An 11,775-nucleotide genomic window follows, 5' to 3' on the forward strand; every position below is an offset into this window, starting at 1 on the left:
GAATGATGGGACAGGCTTCTTCGGTTGTCTCTCGGAAACCGAGAAGCGGTTAAAAGCCTCCATGGTTATGGGATCAACATTCCCTTCAGCAATTGCAGCAGCAACAGATGGTGAGAGATCTCTGTTAAGTGTAACGTGTCAAGGTGAACACAATTGGTAAAATAGATGAACATAATGTTTAGGAAAAAGGATACGGTCCCAGGAACTCAAGCTCTTCAACTGATAAATTCACGAGGTTCTGTGAGAGGGGTTTCAAGTGCTTGAGCTTCTTAGCATGAAAGTCATAACTGCAACATATTTAATCAAAGGAGAATAATAATGTAAGAACGATAAAAGAATGGTTCATTAGTAAGATTTGACTACTTACACACGAGCATACTGAAAAACTGAAACTGCTTCCATCAGAGAGTTGGAGTAATCATCAGGAACTAGTTTGCCCTTTTTCGTCTTGAGAACTGACAAAACCTACATCATCCTCACATTTTAATGTCTTACGCTTTCTTTGCTTTAAGGACTAATGAACACATCAAGTAAATGCTTACACGTTCAACACTCTGGTATTTGGAGATGAATCCATGAGCCCTCGAGATGCCAACACCAGGAACAGAGGGCAGAAAATCACATCCAGCTAGTACGCACATTGCTGGAATAGAAAAAAAAAAAGCCAAAACCAAAAACAATGTGTAAATGCAATGTTCGGAGAGATAAGTCAGATCAAAGGTCCAAAATGTAGATAATAATACCAACCAGTGAATAGCTCTTGATCAAAATTCTGGAAAGAAGGCTTCTGATCAACGGCTTGAAAAACATTATCTAGAATCAGTTCCTCCCCTTTACCGTACCGATCCATCTTAAAGATAACCTTTTTTACCATACATATGTTGAGCAAAACATATCACACAATGATCTTGAAACACTTCAACTTCGTTTAATTGTATGTTGGAAAAAAAAAAAATCTTACAGCTTTGCAGCCATAGGCAAGTAAGTCACTGTCCTCGGTAATAACAGCAGCAATCCCCCCTTGTTCCAGTTCAAGGCTGGATAGATATGCTAGCTGAGCATCAGCCTCATATGGAGCTACGATAAACTCCACGTTTTCTGATTTCAGAACCTGAAAATATGTTAGGGCCCTAGAAAAGATTCATAATTTAATTAAAAAGTATACTCGGTTGATTAAAAAAACTTAATACCTGAATCAATTGATGAGCCATGGATGATGTTACACTAACTGCTCTCTGCATGTATTATAATAGGGATTAGCTCACACAATATCCTAATCTCTACAAAAATCTACAAAAAGATATAAACACAGAAAGAATGCCAAACTAGACCTGAGATTCAAGAGGATTAGTTCTATGTTCGAAGAATGTAATGACACTGGTTCAAGTTTTAGAGTCTAGAGTCTAGACACAAAAAACTATGCGATGATAAAATGTATTCCTAGTAAAGAAGATAAATCCTGGAGCTTTCAGAAGCTAATTAGAAGAGTGAAAGAAACTCTTAAAGCCATTGGAGTGAGAAAAAAGCTCGATCGCTGCTAAACAAGCAGTGATGGTTACTCCAAAGGCGAACAGTTACATAGATCTTAAACCATTGAAATGAGCAGAACGACGAACCTGGAAAAACTCAACAGCTGCTCCAACATTCCCTTCTTTAAGCTTCGCCATTGCAGCATCAAAGTTTGCCTTTCGCTTCCTGATAATAAAAAACAGAACAGAGCGTTGAATGAAAAAAATAGTCTTCTTAGGAGCTAGAGAAGATGTGATAAAACAGAGAGAGAGAGAGAGAGAGAGAGAGAGAGTTGCCTTTGGCGTTCGTCGCCAGTGGCAGCCTTGCAGGGCATACGACCACCATCAAGAACAACGACTGGGGTAATCTCATAGTGTTGAAGGAGATTGATTCTGTCCATGAAGTAATCAATGTATCTCAGCTTTTTCTTCCCATCAGTGTCTAAACACAGCTCCATACTGCATGAGTACGCTGTGAAACAAAAAGTTCAACATCAAGTCATGAAACAAAAATGTGATGATTGATTTCATCTTTCATTCTTCAGCTCAGAATCTAATTCGAAAACAGGTTTCTTGGCTTTGATTGCAATTAAACGGTTTAGTAACAACAAATGAATTGTTTTCTTCAAAATTAAGAGCGCATGAAGCTTACCTCCTTTGTGTAGCCATGAATACGCATCGATTCCCACCTGGAAAATACGAAATTGTGTAAGCTCATTACTTCAAAAGACTTGATTTTTTTTTATGGAGATTTACCCAGAAATGTTTTTTTTTTTTTTGAAAAAGACTTACCCAGAAATGTTTTAAAAGAACAAAAGCATAAAGTAAAGAGAATGGGATAAGTTGGTGTTACTCGTGTTCCTGCGTATTTCTGGATGTGAATGGGAAGAATGTAAGGTTTCATGAATCTGAGAAGATCCTTTATCCCCATTTTCTCCTGCTTTTAGCTCTCTTATCTTCTTGCTCTGCCTCTCTCTTTTATTAGGGTTCTTTTGGTTTTGTCCTAAATGTTTTTTCTTTTGTCGTCTCGCTTCCGAGAGAGAGTGAGTGTATAAAAAAAAGTATTAATAGAAAAAAAAAAGTAAATTATAAAGTTTTTAAGGGCGCGAAAAAGACATGGCGGGAGTTAATTAAACAGAACAGACTCCACGTCAGCATTATAAGCAGCGCCTGTTCAGCTGTATCAATGGCGTTCTAATTGGTTGAAGGGAAACTATCTTGCGTTCTGCCCACACAGTGTTCAAGTCAATTTGCTAGGGAGGATACGAGTCATAAGAGTAACATTTTCATCAGTTTCTTTAGGCTTCTTAAAGAGAAGAAGATTGTCTTACCTCAATACAAATGTAAACACATTCAAGAATGTGATAAATCTATTCGACCATTTCGTTAGCTTATCAAAGAAAAATCAAATGGCTCGAAATTGGATTTAATCAAAACCATCACAAACATATAAAAGATCCAAACCTAGAGTTGTTTGACATAAAACAAAAACATCCTTGCAAAATCTCGGGGGTATTAGAGTTTGCTGAAAAAACAAGTGATACATAAAAAGATCCAAACAGAGAAGAGCAAAGCGATTGGATATAACTAGTAGCGGCCAATACCCCAAACTCGGATAACTCCATCGGTATAACCACTGAACAACGTGCTTCCATCCGCACTCCAGTTCAGGCTGGTGCAGTAAATTACCTATCCACATCAACAAACAAAGCCATTACAATGTAAACTCATGAATAGACAAAACATTCAAACACTGACCTAAGCAATCTAGTTATAAATTCCAACAAGATAAAATCTTTATAGACGAATAAAACTCAATTGTTGCACAGATTTCACATTCACATATTGATTCACAGGTTTGACTTGAAACAAGAATAGAAAACCACAAAAAAATGTATCATTTGTTTGCATTTCAATAGATCAATCCACTAAAACCATATCAATGACTTTGACATTTGCTATTAACAGACGCTATACAAGTGTAAATGCTACCAACAAGTAACAGTATTACTTGAATCATCATCAGGTATTATCTAAAACAATCTAGACAACTACCGAAACATGAGGAAGTATGTCTGTACCTTCCTTTTGTTGCCAGCAGTACCACTTCCATCAGACTTCTCAGCCTCAGCCTTCAAATCAACCTTCAAGTCCTCAACAACACTCTTGCTCTCAAGATCCCAAATCTTAATACCCTGCTCAGTCGCAGCACAGAGCCAGTACCTATTAGGGCTAAAGCAGAGCGCGTGGATCACAGAGTTGGCTTCAAGAGAGTAAAGCTTCTTCCCCTCAGCCAAATCCCACAGCAACACCACACCGTCTTTCCCACCACTCGCGCACAGAGAACCATCAGGCGAAACAGCAACAGTGTTCACATACCCACCGTGACCCGCAAGAGTCGACCTGAGCTTACAGTTCGCCAAGTTCCAAACTTTCACGGTCTTGTCCCACGACGCCGACACAATCGTCGGCTGGAGAGTGTTGGGACTGAACCTAACGCAGCTGACCCAGTCGCCGTGCCCCTCGCCGCCTCCTTCCGCGATGGTGTACTTACACTCACCTAGAGTGTTCCACAGCTTGATCGTGCGGTCGCGAGAGGCCGACACGATCTGACGGTTGTCGAGGGAGAACGCCACGGAGAGAACGTCCTTGGTGTGTCCGACGAACCGGCGAGTCGACACGCCGGCGGCGAGGTCCCAGAGACGGAGCTCGCCGTCCCAGCTTCCGGAGAGAGCGAACTGGCCGTCGGAGGAGAGGACGACGTCCTCGACGAAGTGTGAGTGGCCGGTGAGGCGCCTCTGGGCGACGCCGTAGGACTTGTCGTCTTTGGTGAGTTTCCAGAGGATGATGGATTTGTCGCGGGACGAGGAGACGATGATGTCTGAGTTGTCGATCGGGGTGGCGATCGCGGTGACCATGTCGGTGTGAGCACGCATGGTGCCTTTCAGAACGAGTCCTTCCGCCATTGTTGGTGTCTGGGAACTAGGGTTTTTCGAGGGAGGCGGAAATGCGAAGGAGAAAACGTGACGATAGAGGTGGCGGCAATTTATATTAGAGACAACAAAAATGGATTAGGGTTGGTTTCTACACTTGGGCCTAATGGGTCTCTGAACGTCTCTGTGTCTCAGTCCATGTTTACTGGCATTTGAGTATGTGAATACGTAGGCCTGCGTTTCTTCGGTTATAGTTCAGGCGGTTAGTTCAGAATTTGGTTAGTCTGGATCGGTCGAAATTTGACCAATAGACCGAAAAAGTTCGATTAGTTTGATTTGGTTTTAAATCAAAGATTTTGGTTTTTGAATTAGTTCGATTAAAATCTTGATGTAAGTTAAATAGAAAATTCTGAAACTTTTGGTTTGTTCATTTTTTTTAATTCATGATTTTGGTTAGGTCGTTTAGAAGTTCGGTTAAACTTGATACTGTTTGTTTTCTTTAAACCAAACTAATTAATTACCAAACTAAACCGAATTGAAAACCGATATTTTCTTTTTTTAAGTTGCTGAACCGAACTTTTGTACCGAAAATCGACGGTTAGGCAAGTTTGGTTCCACAATTGGCTTCCATTTTGGTATAAATTTACAGTTTGGTGGATCGGATCAATCCTCTGACGCGCTTCTTCTCCTTCGCGATAAAACCTAAGAAAGATTCCCCTTTCCTTCAATCCAGCATCCGCCATGGGTATGGTTTTCTCGAGCTCTCTCCTATTTGTTTTTTCGATTTCTCGTCTTTTATGTGCGCTTACGGCTTGTGTAGGCTCGATATAATCGTCTGTCTATTTTGGGTATATGTTTAATCTTACTTTGAGCTGATGGATTCGTTGTTCTTGAAGTTGATTTTGAAACCTGGAAGTAGAATTATAGGCGTGAGAAGTAGTAATCGGATTTAGGGTTTAGCTGATTGGTTTCACTTTAATCTATAATCTGAATGAATTTTGGCCCTCAATAGTTAGGGAATGATTCAATCTGAAATCAGAACTATCTAGTATAGTTTGTGTAGCATGAGATGTAGCAAGGATGTAGCCGATGGTTTGTAAAAGCTCACATGCAACTTGTTTGACATGCTGAGATCTTGAGATCCCTGCATTACAGCTCAGATGGTTATCTTGTCTCTTATATCTTTTTACTAACTATGTAGATCTTGAGGCTGACATCCGGGCATTACAGCTTGATTCGGCAGGTAATTTCTGAAGATAACAAGCTCGACAATCTTTTTTCTTACTTCAATAATACTAATTTTTGGGTGATAATATGCAGAAGAAAACAACGGAGTTGTCGTTTCTGAAGATCATCACCCAGATGGAGTTGAGAAATTGGATAAAGCAGAAGAAGGTTGGCTGTAAATATTTTTTGTGTATATGTTTTCATTGTCACATTGTTTAAAATTGGCCATCTGTAGGTCGTTTTATACCTGTTGTTTCACTCTCTGGCTATTACATAGATACAATAATAAGTCGTGGTTGAGGGAGGATCCAAGGTTTTATGATGTGATTAGATCGAATGCTGATTCTTATAGTATGTATCTATTTTTTTTTTTTTGCAGACCTGAAAGATAATTTGCAAGAATCAGCTCCAGTACCTGTTGAGCAACAAGGTAGCTATATCTTTCATGTTCCCTCTCTTTCCATTTCACTTTTTCTAAATATTAGCTAGTTTATAAGGGGTATGCCACGTTGGTGAAATTTTTACTGGACCCTTGTCTGTTTCAGCTACTGAGGATCATGATCAGGAAATGCTCCTTCCAGTGCATAACCCAGCGAAAGGTTTATATTTCTCACACTGCTACTGGCTTACATTTCTGTGTTTGGCTGTCTTGTTGAATATCTAATCCTTCTTGTATATTTTAATCATTTTAGCTAAAGAGAAGGCAGCCCAAGAGAAGGCTGCGAAAGAGGAAGCGGAAGAAGAGGCAGAAGCAAACAAAAAGCGACACTTGAATTGTGTCTTTATTGGTCATGTTGGTATGTTTAATCTGCTTGTTGATTTATTTTCATCAGTGTGCCTTCATAATAGATACATCTTGTGTATTTTCTAAATTCTTCACCGGTAATTTATTATTCTACAGCTTAGATTGTAAGGAACAGTACTAGGTAGATGCAGGGCTTAAAATTTATGCATCACAGCTTTGATATCTGGTCTTGAGCTTTCAGTTTGTGTGTGTTTTAAGTTTGTAATGGCTGATTCTTGCGTTAATCTTATCACGTCCACTTTCAATTATAGATGCAGGAAAGTCTACAATTGGAGGACAGATTCTCTTTCTCAGCGGTCAGGTGGACGACCGACAAATCCAGAAGTATGAGAAGGAAGCAAAAGACAAAAGTAGAGAAAGCTGGTGAGTGTTTCTGATTAATTCAACTGATAAGCAATTTTTCTGTTCTAGTTTTCTGTTTTCGTTAACTTGTTATTGACCCGTATGTTAGGTATATGGCATATATTATGGATACAAATGAAGAAGAGAGGGCCAAGGTACCTACTGTGTTTGGATTAATATTTCTTCGTTTGCTTAAACTGTGTCCTAGAGGATATAATTCACGTGTCTTTATAATTCCCTGCAATGTTTATGATTGAATAACCTAGCTAAGAGGTATGGCCAACTGGCTACATTTGACAGGGTAAAACAGTTGAAGTTGGAAGGGCTCATTTTGAAACTGAAAGCACAAGGTTTACCATTTTGGATGCTCCGGTAAAGGATCAGTTTAAAATGATAGTTTTTTGTTCATTTGTTTTTCATGTCGATTATTTTCTTCTAATATCTTGTGCGTTTTTGAACTCGTAGGGTCACAAGAGTTATGTACCCAATATGATTAGTGGAGCATCTCAGGCAGACATTGGTGTGCTGGTTAGTTTGTTTTCCTTACTGTATCATAAGTCTTTGGTTAGGAAGCTTAATAATTTCCTGCTGTCATCTCTCCGTTGTAGGTGATTTCCGCCCGTAAAGGTGAATTTGAAACAGGATATGAGAGGGGTGGGCAGACACGTGAACATGTTCAACTCGCAAAAACACTGGGCGTGTCGAAGCTGGTTGTTGTGGTGAACAAAATGGATGATCCAACTGTGAACTGGTCGAAAGAGAGGTACTTTCGCTAACCTTTGTAATCCCTGCCAATGTTGATATTCAAATATCTGTCCATCGTCCAGGTCTTTATGAACTTCTATGCAGGTACGATGAAATAGAACAAAAAATGCTACCATTTCTTAAATCCTCTGGCTACAACACAAAGAAAGGTATCTAGGAACTATTAACGTTTCCGATTTGATTTGGTCCAATTGCATGTTTAATTTGTTCTTTTTCTCTTTTATTGTGCAGATGTTCTCTTCTTACCTATATCTGGTCTAATGGGGGTTAATATGGATAAGAGGATGGATCGAAAGGTTTGTCCATGGTACAGTGGTCCTAGCTTTTTTGAAGTACTTGATTCTATTGAAGTTCCACCACGAGATCCTAATGGTCCATTCAGGTGAACCTTCACTCTCTCTTTGTCTTATTCTTTTTTTTTTCATTCAAGTTTCTTCTTTGTTATTTTATTTGTTCATGCATTCCTGAAATCCATGACTCGCGTATTCATGTTTCTTATGGATAAAATCACACCCATATGCGTTTTTATTACTTATGTCTGTATGTTGTAGTCTGTGTTAACCCAAACTGATCTTATGAATTGTACAGGATGCCTATTATAGATAAATTTAAAGACATGGGAACTGTTGTTATGGGAAAAGTAGAATCTGGCAGCATTAAGGAGGGTGATTCCTTGATGATTATGCCAAACAAGGTACTTTCCAAATGTACTCTCTCACATCTCATATTTAATTGTCAGCTCATTGTCTTCCTGATAACTTTCACCTATCAATGTAGGAACCCGTGAAAGTTGTTGCTATATATTGCGACGAAGATAAAGTTAAGCGTGCTGGACCGGGTGAGAATTTGAGAGTCCGCATAACTGGCATTGAAGATGAGGATATCCTTCCAGGTTTTGTTTTATCCAGCACGGGTGAGTATGATTTTGGTGAATATCTGGAATCTTAGCGTTCTCGTTTTGTTAGTAATACTAATGTGGAGTTTTTCTTTGTTTCCTGTTGCAGTAAAACCTGTACCTGCTGTTACTGAATTTGTTGCACAGCTTCAAATCCTTGAGCTGCTTGACAACGTAAGCTCATGTTTCTTCTGAATTGTCAACTTTTGAGCGTATATTTTTTTTGAATAGTGTTGCTCTCTTGCAAGTATATTCATAAATTTAATCCCTCGAGTCTTTCATTATTTTGCTGCTCATGTAGGCTATTTTCACAGCTGGTTACAAGGCTATTCTGCACATTCATGCAGTTGTTGAGGAATGTGAGATCATCGAATTGATAAGCCAAATTGATATGAAGACGAGGAAGCCCATGAAAAAGAAAGTTCTGTTTGTGAAGAACGGTGCTGCTGTGGTCTGCCGTATACAGGTGTGGTTCCTTCTGATTGCCTTTTCCCAATAAACTTTTAATTCGTAGCCATTAGTTCCAGAGAATTTAGATTCAAGTTTCTATTCCAATCCAACAAAAAGCTGAAATATTACTTCATTTCGAACTTGGTATGGTCTTTTGGTGATGATTGCTTGGTGTTGAAACTTGTTTTGGATGTATATGTGTGGTTTACTACTTCAACTTGCCTATTACTTAAAAAATGTTCTCACTCGTTTCCGGTAGATTGATTGTTAGTGATATCGCGTTGTTACAAAGCTTACCAGAAACAGTTTTCCGGTAGATTGATTGTTACAGAGCTTACCAGAAACACTGAATGCTTCCACACTAAATTTCAATTCAACATCTTTCGCAAGCTATTTTTATCAAGTCTTTCTAATCCTACTCTCTGCTATATGTTGCTTTATCTTTGCAGGTTACCAATTCAATCTGTGTTGAAAAATTCTCAGATTTCCCTCAACTAGGAAGATTCACTCTACGAACGGAAGGTAAAGATTTTCGAGACTGTATCAAATACAATGCAGAATATAATCACCCATTCTAGCATCTTAGTTTACAAATTCTATTTGGGGTCACTCATTACAGGGAAAACAGTAGCTGTTGGGAAGGTGACTGCGCTCTCAGGTGCTTCCTCAAGCGCTTGATCCCAATTTTGCATGGAAGAAGGTGACCAACCAGTCCTATGACTTGTGTATTTGGAACCACCAGATTGAAGAATTTTATCTTTTGAAAAATCCAATCTTAGCCGGTTTCTGGTTCTTTGTGCTGCAGGATATGGACATTGAGTTCCCTAAACTCAAATCGTTGTTCCAGTTGGGGTTTTGAGACTTACTGCTGCAGATGTGTACCCTGAGACTTTTTTGGAAATTTAAAAGCTAGAAAGAGTATTATGATGAACATGAGTGTGACTTTTTTTCTCTGTCAAGCTAAATTTACTACTACTATTACCTTCTTAGCTGGAGTCTGCTTTAAGGCTTTTTGGAGTTCAAAATTTTTAGTCAAGTGCATGTTTCTTCCTGTCTTTGCTCCATACAACCAACCTGACTAATGCAGTTTTGTGGTTTGCACTGTTCAATTGACAACTGGTACATCCATGTAAATCAAATTAAACCAAATAAGGATTATATCATTATAACTTATACCAAACCAGTGGTACGATGTCGAGATAACGGTCGATAAAAAATAATCTCGTTGGAAGCTGTTCTCATCCAAATAAAACTGGTGGATCACAATAGAGACCAACTCTGGGTTTTTTTTGTCCTTCTGGTTTTGGCTGTCTGAAAAATTGATGTGGAAAAGAAGAACGATGAAGCAGTAAGCTTTTTAGTTGCGATGATGGTCTCATCAGGTTCATGGGTTTTGTCCCCATCTTCTTCTTCTTCTGTCTTTTTTAGTCGTCGCCAGAGATTACCTTTGGTGAGATCAACGGTCGATGGTAGGAGCCAGATTGTTCCACCGGGACAAAGCCAAACGCCTAACAAAGTACAACTCTCCTTCTGCCTTTTCCATTGTTTTTTATTTGTTAACAAAGCTCAAAGCTTGTTGAAGTTACTTGTGGGTTAATTGGTAAATTTGGATTTTACAAGTGTTTGGATAAGAACTGGGTTTCTTCATTTTTGTTATATGTTTTTTTTTAATTTAAACTTAGGGATTGTAGGAAGTAGCAGACAGCGTGAGTGTGCTAAAAACGGCTGCAAAAACTCGGAAAGTTGCAGCAGAGGAGATTTTAGCTGCTTTTTCAGCTATCGAAAAGGCTAAGGTTGATCCATCACCATTCCTTGAAACACTAGGTGGATCCGAGTCCCCTGGACGTACATGGATGCTCATCTTCACTGCCGAGGTCTCTATTAGAATAGTCATTCATGTCTTTTAAATGTTGTAGTCTATCAATCACTGACATGGAACTCTTATACTATACGATCCTATACAGAAGAAACTGAAGAAAGGTCGTTATTTCCCTCTAACCGCTGTTCAGAGATTTGATGCTGCGGTAAGGCCTCGTCCTTTATATATGCTCACCATTTTGGAAGTCACAGTAACTCAGTTGTTTTTATTTATTTATTTATGTGAATCTTTGAAACAGGGGAAGAGAATAGAGAATGGGGTGTATCTTGGTCCAATAGGAGCTTTGACATTCGAAGGAAAGTTTTCATGGAAGAACCGTATCCTAGCCTTCATATTCGAACAGATGCGCATCAAGATTGGACCGTTGGATCCCATAGAGATCGGCTTGGGAAAGAAAGACGCAGAGGTAGAGCCGAGTAACAAAGACCCTTTCTTCGTTTGGTTTTATGTCGATGAAGAAATAGCAGTTGCTCGTGGAAGAAGCGGCGGTACAGCTTTCTGGTGTCGTTGTCGCCGCATTGCTTCATGATGATCACTCTCTTCTTCTTCTCAAAAATACTTCCCCCTGTAAAAATCTTTGAATGTGTGAATGAATGATACAATATGAGTCAGCTGCAGTGTTGTGATGTAAACTAAACCCGGATGGTTTAAGGTAGTAAAAATTCATGGGGATTCAGATTAGTTGAACTGGGTTTGGTACAAACAAGTTTATGTCAGTGTTAAAACAGGACCGAAAACTGAATCTAAAAATATTTATATCACAGTTTAATATGGTTCATGCCAAATTTGTTTCAATAATCTGGTCTAATATATATTTTAATATCATAAATTTAAAAATAATGTTAAAAATATGATATATAGTTAAAATATATATAGAAAGAATATATAGTGTTTCATCAATTTTTATTTTATAAAATTATTTATTTATAATTATTTAAAATATTTTAACATATTTTGTAGAAATAAATATA

General features: G+C 38.6%; 4 protein-coding genes across 4 annotated transcripts; 2 read left to right on the forward strand and 2 right to left on the reverse strand.

The window, feature by feature from the left end:
* Positions 1-6: 6 nt before the first annotated feature.
* Positions 7-2,558, reverse strand: LOC130506433 (exonuclease 1-like; the record flags this gene model as incomplete). Its single annotated transcript, XM_057001075.1, has 11 exons — positions 2,362-2,558; positions 2,161-2,197; positions 1,806-1,980; positions 1,617-1,695; positions 1,191-1,235; positions 962-1,111; positions 748-862; positions 543-643; positions 368-465; positions 195-287; positions 7-121 (listed from the first exon to the last, which is right to left on the reverse strand). Coding segments are annotated over exons 1-11 (1,086 nt in total), but the record flags the coding sequence as incomplete, so codon positions are not given.
* Positions 2,559-2,918: 360 nt separating this feature from the next.
* Positions 2,919-4,540, reverse strand: LOC130506434 (receptor for activated C kinase 1A-like). The gene is made up of 2 exons (XM_057001076.1): positions 3,590-4,540; positions 2,919-3,197 (listed from the first exon to the last, which is right to left on the reverse strand). The coding sequence occupies exons 1-2, from the start codon at positions 4,472-4,474 to the stop codon at positions 3,096-3,098; spliced, it is 987 nt and encodes a 328-aa protein (XP_056857056.1). The 5' UTR covers positions 4,475-4,540; the 3' UTR covers positions 2,919-3,095.
* A 500-nt stretch (positions 4,541-5,040) lies between these two features.
* On the forward strand, positions 5,041-9,961 carry LOC130506431 (uncharacterized). Its single transcript, XM_057001073.1, has 20 exons — positions 5,041-5,186; positions 5,643-5,684; positions 5,762-5,836; positions 6,048-6,098; positions 6,214-6,267; positions 6,361-6,465; positions 6,725-6,836; positions 6,925-6,970; positions 7,116-7,187; positions 7,281-7,343; positions 7,424-7,578; positions 7,665-7,729; positions 7,812-7,962; positions 8,169-8,274; positions 8,358-8,493; positions 8,585-8,649; positions 8,777-8,941; positions 9,375-9,447; positions 9,545-9,625; positions 9,731-9,961. The coding sequence occupies exons 1-19, from the start codon at positions 5,183-5,185 to the stop codon at positions 9,601-9,603; spliced, it is 1,599 nt and encodes a 532-aa protein (XP_056857053.1). The 5' UTR covers positions 5,041-5,182; the 3' UTR covers positions 9,604-9,625; positions 9,731-9,961.
* Positions 9,962-10,163: 202 nt separating this feature from the next.
* Positions 10,164-11,485, forward strand: LOC130506432 (uncharacterized). The gene is made up of 4 exons (XM_057001074.1): positions 10,164-10,441; positions 10,617-10,799; positions 10,890-10,949; positions 11,043-11,485. Exons 1-4 carry the CDS (start codon positions 10,292-10,294, stop codon positions 11,331-11,333), a joined length of 684 nt encoding a protein of 227 aa, XP_056857054.1. The 5' UTR covers positions 10,164-10,291; the 3' UTR covers positions 11,334-11,485.
* Positions 11,486-11,775: the final 290 nt, after the last annotated feature.

Source organism: Raphanus sativus, unplaced genomic scaffold (genome assembly GCF_000801105.2).
Source record: "Raphanus sativus cultivar WK10039 unplaced genomic scaffold, ASM80110v3 Scaffold3234, whole genome shotgun sequence".
NCBI classification, from domain to species: Eukaryota; Viridiplantae; Streptophyta; class Magnoliopsida; order Brassicales; family Brassicaceae; genus Raphanus; species Raphanus sativus.

Excerpts from the sequence above, each read along its gene's own strand:
- LOC130506434 (XM_057001076.1), bottom strand. The coding sequence starts at position 4,474 with ATGGCGGAAGGACTCGTTCTGAAAGGCACCATGCGTGCTCACACCGAC. Across the intron at positions 3,198-3,589 it reads CTGCTGGCAACAAAAGGAAG|GTAATTTACTGCACCAGCCT; the intron begins GTACAGACATAC and ends TGATGTGGATAG.
- LOC130506431 (XM_057001073.1), top strand. Across the intron at positions 5,837-6,047 it reads ATTGGATAAAGCAGAAGAAG|ACCTGAAAGATAATTTGCAA; the intron begins GTTGGCTGTAAA and ends TTTTTTTTGCAG. Across the intron at positions 7,963-8,168 it reads GATCCTAATGGTCCATTCAG|GATGCCTATTATAGATAAAT; the intron begins GTGAACCTTCAC and ends TGAATTGTACAG.
- LOC130506432 (XM_057001074.1), top strand. The coding sequence starts at position 10,292 with ATGATGGTCTCATCAGGTTCATGGGTTTTGTCCCCATCTTCTTCTTCT. Across the intron at positions 10,442-10,616 it reads AAAGCCAAACGCCTAACAAA|GAAGTAGCAGACAGCGTGAG; the intron begins GTACAACTCTCC and ends TAGGGATTGTAG. Across the intron at positions 10,950-11,042 it reads TTCAGAGATTTGATGCTGCG|GGGAAGAGAATAGAGAATGG; the intron begins GTAAGGCCTCGT and ends TCTTTGAAACAG.